This window comes from Hipposideros armiger, unplaced genomic scaffold (assembly GCF_001890085.2).
Source record: "Hipposideros armiger isolate ML-2016 unplaced genomic scaffold, ASM189008v1 scaffold_120, whole genome shotgun sequence".
NCBI lineage: Eukaryota > Metazoa > Chordata > Mammalia > Chiroptera > Hipposideridae > Hipposideros > Hipposideros armiger.
Genome location: NW_017731470.1, coordinates 115101 through 127535, shown reverse-complemented (window position 1 = coordinate 127535; position 12435 = coordinate 115101). Strand labels below are relative to the sequence as shown.

The 12435-nt window shown below is 38.1% G+C and overlaps 1 protein-coding gene across 1 annotated transcript in view; it reads left to right on the top strand.

The window, feature by feature from the left end:
- AHI1 (Abelson helper integration site 1) overlaps window positions 1–12435 on the top strand; it is a 195937-nt gene that overhangs the window by 82450 nt on the left and 101052 nt on the right. The window contains exons 19-20 of the mRNA XM_019648087.1: window positions 178–374; window positions 5589–5615. Coding sequence (XP_019503632.1) covers window positions 178–374; window positions 5589–5615 — 224 coding nt within the window. The remainder of the gene's footprint in view (window positions 1–177; window positions 375–5588; window positions 5616–12435) is intronic.

Here is a 12435-nt window from a genome sequence, read left to right as displayed (position 1 = left end):
ATGGTTTTATAGTATTTAATAATGTCACATTTTACCGGTGATGTTGTCTTATTACCCAGTATTTGAAATGTATTGTGTAGTTTCTTATCATTTTTTAATGCTACACTTTAATGGCTTAATTATTATATTATACTTTTGCTATGATGGTTTGAACTAATTATGGATTCGTTTTTCTAGTTGCCCAGCAAGAGGCTGAAATGTTCAAATGCTACAATGGCACATTTCCATTCCCTGGAATACACCAAAGTGAAGAAGCTTTATGCACCTGTCCTAAATTGCCTCAGCAAGGCTCTTTTCAGATTGATGACTATGTCCACACTGAAGATTCTTTGGTGAAGATGCAGCAAGTAAAACAAAGGCTCGATTCTGTCACAGTACGTTTTAACTATTTTACGTAGCTGAGAAGTTGGAATTTTTAAAACCGTTTCTATCCTGTTTAACATTGTCATACCAATAAATATCAATTGAATGAAGTGAGTTAGTTTACTTAAAATTAGGCTTTTTTATACTTTTTAGTTCCTTTCTAGTACTTGTTCTAAAATCACCAACTTAGATAAACAGACTGAATTTCGGAATTGAGGATAATCTGTGATGCTTTCCTGACTTGATGTCTATAAAGACCAGCCAGCCTGGGACCCGTTTCTTTGTTTAAAAATGTGTATGTGTGCATATATACACTACACACACACACCAAACACCGACCTGGGAAAATACTAATATTTACATAAAATTTATTAAAGGGACAGCCTCCTTAGTATGCAAAAAGTAAACAATAAAGAAAAATAGACTTCAGCAAAGAACTATTTAAGAGAAACATATACTTCCAAAAAAGAAGAGATACAAAATTGTCATAAGCATATTTAGAAGTTCTACCTCACTACTAAGGAAAAAGTACCACAGAAACCAGGTATTACCCATAAAACTGGAAAATAGATGATGACAATGAGGAGGATGTTTGGCTAAAAGCAGTGTGGGGTGGGGGCAGCCAGTTAGCTCAGGTGACAAGAGCACAGGCTCATAACACCAAGGTTGCTGGTTCTATTCCCATATGGACTGCACCCTCCACAACTAGGTTGAAGACAGCTACTTGACTTGGAGCTGATGGGTCCTAGGGAAACACACTGTTCCCCAATAAAATGTCTTTAAAAAAAAAAAAAGTATGGTGTTCTGATAGTGATGAACAACTATAAAATCTTTCTAAAGGTAAGTGATAAAATGTACTGAGGAGCTCAAACATCCTGAAAAATATTTATACCCTTTGACCGTAGTAGTTCTTTTATTTAGAGCTAGCCGTGAGCACCTTGAAGACAGGGACTGTGCGGGCTTGTTCCTTGTCATGTTCTCAAGTTTTTCACAGAGCCTGGCACTCAATAAATATTACCTCTTTCCCTCCTTTGATAGGAATCTTGACCAAGTTTTTGCTGCTGTTGTTTTTTGTTGTTGTTGTTTTGGGGGGTTTTTTTTGTTTCTTTTTTTTTACTAGTTTCAAACCAAACATACGAGGAACTATATTGAGACATCTTTAGTTCTGACTATACTTTCTTCCGGTCTCCTTTTCTTTCTTTGAAAGTTAGAGATTTTAAGGTATACCACAGCACAGATGACACTCCGGCTCTGAGTTCAGGTTTAGTTTGAATATGGAAGAAATTTTTTATATTTCTCAATATAAATTTTAGAACATATGACTATAAGTTAATAAATTTATTTTAGTGTTATTCTCTATATTTTAACATTTTAAAATAATTGAATAATGCATGGTATTCTGTCTTGAAAGGACATCAGAGTAGATACTGAGTTTTAAAAATTAGAAAAATATAAAAATAAGAAAAAGAAAACTAGAAACACATTTCTTCACAAGGGAAAAAGAGTGTCCAAAATCTTGCATGGTAAAATGACTTTCATGTACAAACTTAAGAGCAACTAACAGACATATATAAAAACAAGTTTCCTGTAATCTGTCAGTCTTTACGCTGTGTAACTTAACACCCTGGAATCACCTTGGTCTTGTATCTTTTCTCTTATATCATCTTATATAGCTTTCATCCTCAGAAAAATGAAAGGATATAAGAACAAAAGAAAGTAGATGTAAAGGAAAAACATTTTTTAAGATATAAAATCAAAGACAAGGGAGAAGTAAATTGATAATTTATTTCTCCTAGAATCATTATTTTATTTAACATTAACCAATTTTTTTTTTTTTAATATTTAGAGAATATGTTTGCTTTGCAGTTGAGGTAGATTGAGGCTGCCTTTGGAAATGAAAGCTTTGTCTGTTTGCTGTGGTTTTCGAAAGAACTTCTTTTTTCTTGTTTTGAGGTAATTCACTGAACTTTATTTTCAGATGCTGTCACGATGTGTTTTTATTCAGATGTATATAGTTTATATGGGAATAAAAACAATGTCATCTTTATTCCCATGGCAGCTCCATTCTTTTTATATTTTGTGAGCATTTAGGTTGACTGGATTCCCACCTTTTGTCATAATGCCTTTTGTCTTGTTTCCTATAATAGCCCCAAATTCCTTTTTTTTGTTAGGTTGTTACTTAATCTATTAAGAACTATTATCAATGGTCTTCTATATAGAAATCTAATAGAAAAGACTGTTACTTCTGTATTATAGAAGATTGTATTACTGGAGATACCTTTTCTCTGTAACCACAATAAGAATGTTTTTCTAATAAAATACAGTGCAGTTTAGGATATGATTTGTGTCTGTGTGAATTACATAACAAATTCAGGTCAGCAGGTATTTAATAGATGTTTATTCATTAATGAGTAAAGGATACAAAACAGTAGATAATTCCCTGTTTTTAGTAGCTTTACCATTTAGTTATAATATAAGTCATTTAACTGTTTTATATTTAAAAGACTTGACTGTATATTAATGTTACAGCAATACCTAAAAGGCGTGCTGCAACCCATATAAGTCCTCACAGGTAGACAGTATCTTTAGAGCATCACACAACACATTCTAAGAAATTTGATCTGATCAGTGCATCCAAAGTTGCCCAGAATTTGGGATACCTATTAAGAGTAATCAATCCTACAAAAAGTTGAAAACTTTAAAAAACGTCTTACTATGAAAAGCATACCTTTCCAGCCACCTGAGCACTCAGGACCACAGTCCCTTTCTAAAATTAACCTGAAACCCAGGTTAATCACACTGTTGGTTGTTAAGCAGGGTCAAAGGAATAGGGGTTAGATGGGTTTAAAAATGCTGTATTGCAGTTTTGAAAAAGGTTAATTTTCTTTACCCGATGGGAGATTTCACCTTATGATTGTTGATAACTAGCATTTATTTAGTAATGAGTAATAACTGATGTAATGAATTCTGGGTACTGTGTTAAGTGCTCTTCGTGTTCATTGTATTTTATCCATAAACCCATCATCATGTGGGTGCTGGTATTACCTCATTTTACAGAAGACGGAGTTGATTTACAGAGGTAAAGCAATATGGCCAAGGTCACACGGATGGTACACAATGGAGCGGAGGTGCAGTCCAGGCAATCAGAATTCCACATCCACAGGCAGTTTTACTGTCTCCTTTCAGTGATTGGATTACCAGGGTTCTTTAGACATAGTATCTGGTCCTTAGAAATTTCTGGATAAAAATTGGTGTTCCTCTTCTTCAGTTCTCTTTTTGTCTAAACTCCACATTAGGCTGATGATATACAGTGGTTCACCTTAACTGGACTTTTTTGTGTCTTCTTAGAAGCAGATTTTCAAGCCATCCATTATATGTTGACTTTTACAAGTTTCTTTTTCAAAAGTGATCTTTTCTTGGCCTTGTCTCATGAGTTCTAGGCAGTTCCTTTCTGTAGCTCTTTCAGTACTGGTCATATACTGTACCATTCAGTAATGTTACTACATTTTCTATGAAATATATTATTAATATGGGAATTATATTTATGGGTATGTTATTTATGGAGATAATTACATACTTCAATTAATTCAGGTGTGTCTTTTAGACATGTTAGTGTTCTGGTGTAGAATTTTAGTATTTATGCTAAGTTTATTGAGGAAACAAGTTTTTCCTGAGACAGTTAGATGTGGGCCCGACAGAGTCTTGTCAGTGCCGTTTTGTTTGTCCGTTTTTTGTTTTTTAGTATTCTAACCTTAGATGAATTTTTTTTGTTTTTTTTTAATTTAATTTAGTTTTATTATTAGTTTCAGGTGTACAAAGAACGTAATCATTAGACATTTATGTCCCTCACAAAATGATAACCCCACCAAGTGCACTACTCCTCTGACATCATACACAGCTGTTACAATACCATTGACTGTATTCCCTACACTGTCCTCCACATCCCGTGACCATATATAGATAGATAGATAGATAGATAGATAGATAGATAGATAGATATAGATATGTTGACGTTATATATATATATATATATATATATATATATATATATATATAACTATGGTTGACATTCAGTATTATTTTATATTAGTTTCAAGTATATAGCACAATGGTTAGGCATTTATACAATCTATGAAGTGATCGTCCCAATAAGTCCAGTACCACGTAACACCCTATATAGCCTTTACAACATTATTGATTATATTTCCCATACTGTACTTCACATCCCCGTGACTGTTTTGTGACTACCAATTTGTATTTTTTTTTAAAATTTGGTTTTACTTTTTGCTTGCTTTCTCTGTTTTTTCTTTTTTAAGATTTTATTGGGGAATTGAGGGAGGGAAGCAGCATTGGGGAATCGGGAAAGGGGAACAAACAAGTTTGCTGTCCTTATGTTCTTCAGCCTAGTTGTGGAGGACGTCGCTTCACTGGCCCATGTTGGTATTATGATCATTGCGCTCTTCCCGGCTGAGGCAGTCGGTTGCCAGCCATTGGATGGCCGTTCACAGTGACTCACAGCGGCTCATGGCAGCTCTCGCCGGCTGCAGGCCACAAGCTGTTCACATTTGCTTCCAACCATTCACAGTAGCCCACTGCAGCCGCACTGCAGCCTACGCCATTGGGCCGGCGACTCACGGCAGCCCAGCTTTAGGTCAAGCTGTTGTTCACCATCTTAGCTGTAGAGGGCGCAGCATCACTGGCCCATGTGGGAACCGAACCAGCGGCCCTGCTGCTCAGAGCTCGCATTCCCTAGCCATCTCCTTACCAACTGTGCCACTTGGCCAGCCCACTTTTTTTGTTTGTTTGTTTTTAATTAAAGCTTATTGGGGTGACATAGGTTTCAGGTGTACAATTCTATAATATATCATCTATATTTTACATTGTGTGTTTACCACCCAGAGTCAGTTCTCCTTCCATCACCATGTATTTGACCCCTTTTACCCTACTTTTCCACCCCCCTGCCCTCTTCTAATCCCTTCACCTTCATACCCATCCAGTGCCCTTTTTTTTGACAAGTTAGATTTACCAAGAACGTGTCATTGAGCCTCTTTAATTTAAACGTTTTCAGCTTATTGGAAACAATGTAGAGTGATAACAACAGGGTAAGAGATTGAGAAACTCCCAAATGTTGATTTTGGTTATTAAAATATTAATATCTGACTGTGTTGAAAAGAGCTTCTATCTTACTAAAATTATTATTTCTTTGCTTATTGTATTTCTTTTAGGAGGTGATGCGAGCCTGTGCTGCAAAGGTACGTAGTTTCTATTACCAAGAAGATAACTTTAAAGCTATAGTTTTCATTGTGATACACCAAAGAATTAAAATGCACCATTCATAGTTTTTAATAGAATTTTACCAAAGTTATGTTGACGTATATTTTCCTTATTTGAGCTTGAATTTATCAAGGAATTACAATATTGGGAACTGAGAATTTATCAAGGAGCTTCATATTTTTGTAGGTTTAAGAATACTAAGTGATTGGAATATACTTTCAGTAAAGGACCAGCAAGGTCATTTCATTCTCTAAGACTATTACAGGATAATTTGTAAGAGACACTAATGCAGTCTCAGTGGGCGTATGCTGAGTAAGCTGTGTAAACCTTGCATGCATGCGAGCCGCACATAAATAGCAATGCTGTATTGCGCTGATACTGCTTTTGATTATTTATACCAATGTTTCACGCTTTTCCCATTTAACTAGATAACAATCCTGAGAGACATGTTACATATTGTTGTTAGTCAGTTTTAAAAAGAAGAAAGCTGATGGTTATTGAGTTTAAGTGATTTGCCCGAGATCCCAAAGTTAGTCTAAGCATAGTAACATATTAAAAAACTCTTGATTATTAAACAGTTCCAGCTAAATTATATCTGAGATGCTTTCAACAGCAGTTCACTTCCTTTTAGAAGCAAGTTCATTTATCAAATATAATTATATGTATCACAAAGTAAAAGGGTGAGATTTCCAGTAGAGAAAGAGTTATAATGGTATTGGTATGTTCAAAGATTGCTTTAGATAATGGCAGTGTAGTGGGAATATTTTTTAATTCAGTAAACTTACTAGTATGTGGCAGGCACTTGGAATACAGAAGTAATAGGCTGCTGTCTCTTTCTACATGGGGCATCTTAGAGAGGAAACATCAGAAAACACCAGATTTACCCCATCACTGAGCTGTTCCGTATCAGTCAAAACCCATCACTTTTTTACCTAATTATCACAAGGCAACAGGATATAGAATATAGACAAGGGGAAGGAAAACAGAAGAAAGACATGCTGTATTCTGACTTGGACTGCAGATGTTCAGGAAACTTGTTCCTGATAGCAGTGATGTCTATAATGATTGTAGCTCCAAGATTACTAATCTTCCTAAGTATGCGTAGTGTATGAAACTCAGTCAAAAATAGTTTATTCTCTGACTAACAACTCAGAGCTATTTCTTCATTTTAACAAAATACTGTATACCCTTCTTTTGTCATGCTATCTGAATATCCAGAGTAAAGCATTCTGCACACATTTGGCAAAGCTTTAATGGAGAATGTCCACTGAGAATCTGGAAACTCCCTGAGACTTGAGGATCATATTATTCATCTTTATATCCCCATTACTTGACAAAAGAATAGTTGCTCGTTGAAAATTAGGTGTATTTGGAAATTAATTGAGGTTTGGAAAGATTAACCTAGCTAGTGTCTTTAGTTATTTCCACTTTTTGGCTATTATGAATAATGCTACAATGAATATGTTTTCATTTCTTTGGGGAACATACCTAGGAGTAGAATTCTTGGGTCATATGGTGACTCTGTTGAACACTTTGAGAAGCTAGCAAACTGTTTTCCAAAGTGGTTGCACCATTTTAGAATTCCACTAGCAATGAAGAAGGGTTCCAGTTTCTCCTCATCCTTGTCAGCACTCGGGACTGCCTGTCGTCTTTATTATAGCCGTGGTAGTGGGTGGGAACTAGTGTCGCGTGGTTTTGATTTGCATTTCCCTAATGACTAATGATGGTGAGCTTTTTTTTTTTTTTTCAAGATTTTTTTTATTGGGGAATTGGGGGATGGGGAACAGACAAGTTGCTGTCCTTTTGTTCTTCAGTCTAGTTGTGGAGGACGTTGCTTCACTGGCCCAAGTTGGCACCATCATTGCGCTCTTCCTGGCGAGGCAGATCAGTAGCCAGCTTCTGGACGGCCGCTCACTGCGGCTGTTGGCCGCTCACACTGGCTGCTGGCTACATACGGTAGCCTATGTTGCCACAGGGGCTGCAGCCTACGCCATCGCCGGCAACTCATGGCAGCCCAGCTCCAGGTTGAGCTATTGTTCAGCATCTTAGCTGTAGAGGGCAGTGTCACTGGCCCTCATATGTGGGATCTGAACCTGGGCCCTCTGGCATCCCAAGCCAGCTCTTAACCAACGCGCCACTCGGCAGGCCTGATGTTGAGCATTTTTAATATGCCATTTGTATCTTTTCTTTGGAGACGTGTCTGTTCAAATCCTTTGCCCATTCTTTATAAAAAAAAAGTTTGTCTTTTAATTGTTCCATTTTAAGAGTTTTTAATAGCTTCTGGATACAAGTTTCTTATGAGATAGGTGATTTGTAAATGTTTTATCCATTTTATGTGTTGTCTTTTCACTTTCTTGATGGTGTCCATTAAAACAAAAAGGTTTTAATTTTTATGAAGTTCAATTTATTTTTTCTTTTGTTCCTTTTGTTTTTGGTGTCAAAAATAACAAACCATTGCTAACCCTTGGTCCCAAAGATTTACTTCATTGTTATCTAAGATGTTTATGTTTTTTACTCTTACATTTAAGTCTGTTATTAATTATTTTGAGTTGATTTTTTATGTGATGTGATATAGAGTTCTAATTACATTCCATTACATGTGGCTATCTAGTTGTCCCAGCACCACTTGTTGAAAAGACTATGGAGTGGTCTTGGCACCATTAACAGAAGTCTTTAATCTTAAAAGCAGAGTATATTTATGTAGTTTCTCATCTGTTACATCCATAATAAATTTTCACCGGATACCTAAGTTTTTCTTTCCTAAATTCCAGCCAGATTTTTATATTGTTGAAGAAGCATTTCTTTTCTTTTTTGTTAAATTTTATTTTTATGATTTATTCGGGAATTGGGGAAGGGGAACAGTGTTGGGTTGGGTAATTGGGAAAGGGGAACAGCCAAGTTGTTGTCCTTCAGTCTTAGCTGTGGAGGGCGCAGCTAGCTCAGCTCCAAGTCCAGTCGCTATCTGGCCGCCCCTCAGCAGCCCACAGCCGCTCAGCTCAAGGTGCCGTGTTCAATCTTAGTAGTCGTTGGGCGTAGCCCACCATCCCATGTGGAAGTCGAACCAACAACCTTGTTGTTAGGAGCACGTGGTCTCACCAGCTGAGCCATCCTGCCACCTGTTGACAGCTCAGCATCAGCCCAGCTCAGGCGCAGCTCACTGGCCCACGTGGGAATAACCTGGCGACGCTGTTGCTCAGAGCTCGTGCTCTTAACCAACTGAGCCAGTCGGCCAGCCCAAAGATGCATTTCTTTTTTCAGTAACATTCTTTAAACAAATATTTATTGAGTGCCTACCAAGTACTTGTGTGTGTATGTGCATGTGCGCACTTGGGACATAACAGTGAATGAGAAAATTTTAGTGTAGGGAGACAAATAATTAAAAGGGAAATAAATCCGATAATTTCAGACAATAAATGTTATGAAGAAAATAAAATAGGCCCCTGGGACAAAGAATGACTGGGAGGAGAGACCACTCCCAAAGGATGATCATGGAAGGCCTCTCTGAGAGGAACACTTATTAGAAACTGGTCTTGTCCTGCAAAAGTCCTCAGTAGAAATAAAACCGGCATGCTCAAGGAGCAGGAAAAAAGACCACTGTGCTACAGTAGGATAGTGAGCATGCAAGAGGAGGCAGCGTTTCATGGCGGGGTTGGGGAGGCAACCAGGAGATCCTGCACGGTTTTTAAAGGGCCTTGTGAGCATGGGAATGCAGGGGAGGAAGAAACTTCCCTGTATACCCTTTCAGGTTCTGGGGCCAGTCTAAGGAGTAAATGGACATAAACAGATTAACCGTATAAAAAATTTCATTATGTACATACAGGAGCCCCACAAAGATGAAAGATTCCAAAGGCTGCCAGGCAGCTGAGGCCTGTATACTATCCCGAGCCAGAGGAAAGGGATAAGGGTCTGGGGCTTCATAGGCGGGAAGGCAGTGCTTGGAAAGGTGAGAAGAGGAAATGCTTAGTATTGAAGGCTGGCCTGCATGTAAGTCGCTCAGGTGAAAAAGTTACCTCTGGTAATAGCTCTTCCCTTATATAGACCCATCCCCTCCCCACCTTCTAATGTAAGTTTCCTTACAAAGGGGTAACTTCTCTGTTTCCAGAACTCACATGTCTGCGGTTTCTCAAAATAATCCTTAACACCAAAGAGGCACATTTTGGGTGACATATCCCACTACCCTTCAGTAAGGAGTTAGGATGTTGTTTTAATTAGTGATACAAGATAAACTGAGGCATTTTAAACATTTTACGAATATCTGTGCCTCAGTCTAATGGCTTCCTTGTTTAATTAAATTAGCAATGGTAATGATGAAGATGCAGGCAGTGGACAGATTTGGGATTTGTTTTGTAAGTCAATTCAACATGACTTGGTGATGGATTGGATGTGATATAGGAGAAAGAGAGGAATGAGGAATAACTTCTGTGTTGTTACTTGCAGCAATTGCCAGATGCTAGTAGTGCTTTTTAATGAGATGAGGGATACTGGAGTGGAGGGAGCAATTTTTAGGAATGGAATTTCGAGTATGAATGTAGCTATGAAGTGGGCAATTGGATATATGAGTCTTGAGCTCAGGGGAGAAGTCAGGTCAAAAGCCATGCTTTCAATCTGTGAAATTGGATTTGATCACCTGGGAGGGAGAGTATAGCTATGGGGTTGTTGGGAAAGTCATGACACATTTTTGTAATGAAAAACAGAGAAAAAATATGTCACGACTTTTCCGACAACCCAATAAATACCTGAGGCACTGGTCCAGGAAAGGTTTTATTAGGGAAACCTAGGGAAGAGTGTTTAAGAAAAAGGAGTGACAAGCTGTCACATGCTACTGAGAGAATGAGTAGAATGAGGACACTAAATTGACCATTGTATTTGGAAAGACGGTGGGTGTCCTTTGGTTACCTTGATGAATGCTACTTCAGTAAGTGGCAGAGACAAATGCACAGCTAAAGTGGGTTGAAGACAGAACGGGAACCAGTAAAGCAGAGACTGTATAGGCCATTCTTTTTAAGAACTTCTGACTGAGGAGCAGAGAAACAGGAGTTGGAGGGGAATATTAGATGGACAGTACTAAAGCATATTTATTTGCTGATGGCAATAATTCAGTGATGACGGAGAAGTTGATAATGGAGGTGGTAATAGAAGATATGGGTCATACTGGAGAAATGAAGGAGGGAGAGGTAAATTTTTTTGCAAGAGTCTAAAAGCCTTTTCATATGCGAGTAATACTTGAGCTGAAGCTCGAAGATAGAGGTGACATCGACCAAGAAGGTGGACCAAGAGGGAAGCCCATTCCAGGAAATGAGAAGAGGAGCAGCACGATCTGAGACACAGAGACCTGGCACGTCTGGGGGGCTATATACAGCTTGTTGTAGCCAGAGCATAGGAAACGGAGCGATGAGGCTGTAGAGCTAGGTGGGTGTTAAAATAGAGAAAGCTCTGTCTGCCATACTAAAAAGTATGGCCTTTGTCTAGTGGGACAATTGATGATAGGTTTTAAGCAGAAGTGTTACTCAATAAAATTAATATTTTTAGAAAAATCACCCTGGTAGAAGTATAGAAGAATTAGAGAAGCACACAAGATGGGAAAACAAAACAGATCGTTTGCAAGTGGTAGGAAGGCCTGAACCAGAGCCCTAACTGGACAAAGAGTGGGACCAGATGCCAGAGCATCTACTGGACTCTGTGACGGAGCCTCTGGAGTGTGAGGACGCAGCCTAGGATGATCCCCGTCTTTCTGGCCGAGACAGCTCGGTGGATAGTGATAGCTTTCCCTGAGGAAGTAAATAGTGGGGGTAAATGTTCATTTAGTTCTGAACTTACTGATCAGAAGAGTTATAGATTTAAGAATGTCGGCGTAGTGGGCAGATGAAGCAGTGAAAACAGACATTATTGCCAATGTGGTGAGGGCAGAAGAGGGCCCAGTGGGTCCAGCAAACAAAACTGATGAGCCCTGGCAGGATAACGAACAGAAAATCTGGTTTCCCAGCAACAGAGAGGACAGTGATTGACAGTGTTACATATCTCAGAGGCCTTGGTGAATCTGCTAACTTGGATCATTTGAAGTCCAGGGTGACTTGAACTTCAGAATCAGTGTTCATGGAGAAAAGTATTGTAACTGGTTGAAACTGAACGGTTGGGGTATGTGGATAAGCAGACGTGCTGTTTTTCAAGGAGTTTAGCTTTCAGCGAAGCTTAAGGAAATTATGGAATCATAGTGAGGATTTTTGGTGGTTTGCTGTTTGTTTTTGTATAAAAGTGGAAAGATCTGTGTTTTTAGCCTGTAGGGAAATAACCTATAGAAAATTTGAAAGAATTTGGAAGCCCTTAATGGATATCCTGAAGGGAACAGATGGAAGGATTAATCTTAAAGAGAGGGGCAACTCTTCCACTGACACTAGAAGAACAGAGATGAGAGGAGGTGCAAGGGGTGTATTCTTTCATAGGTTTGAGGATTTCAGAGGGCTGCAGACCAAATTTTCCCTGTGAAATAAGCAAATATATTGAGAAAGGAGGTAAAGGTTTGGAAAAAGCCCAGATGCACTGAGGTGAATTGGCTTTTACTGGGGCATATTGTTAAATAAATGGTTCGAACCAGGACTAAATCTTAATTTTGAGTTTCATGCCGGGAAATCATATCAGTAATCTTTGAACCACCAATTCTTTGGGGAGGGGGGTGTATATATCTCAAAGGCTCAAAAAATATTGATTATGTATTATAAATAAAACTTTGTTACAACTGTTTCAAATTTGAATTCTGGTTTTAGTTTATGTAGTAGTGATGAACTAATTTATAGAAGATTT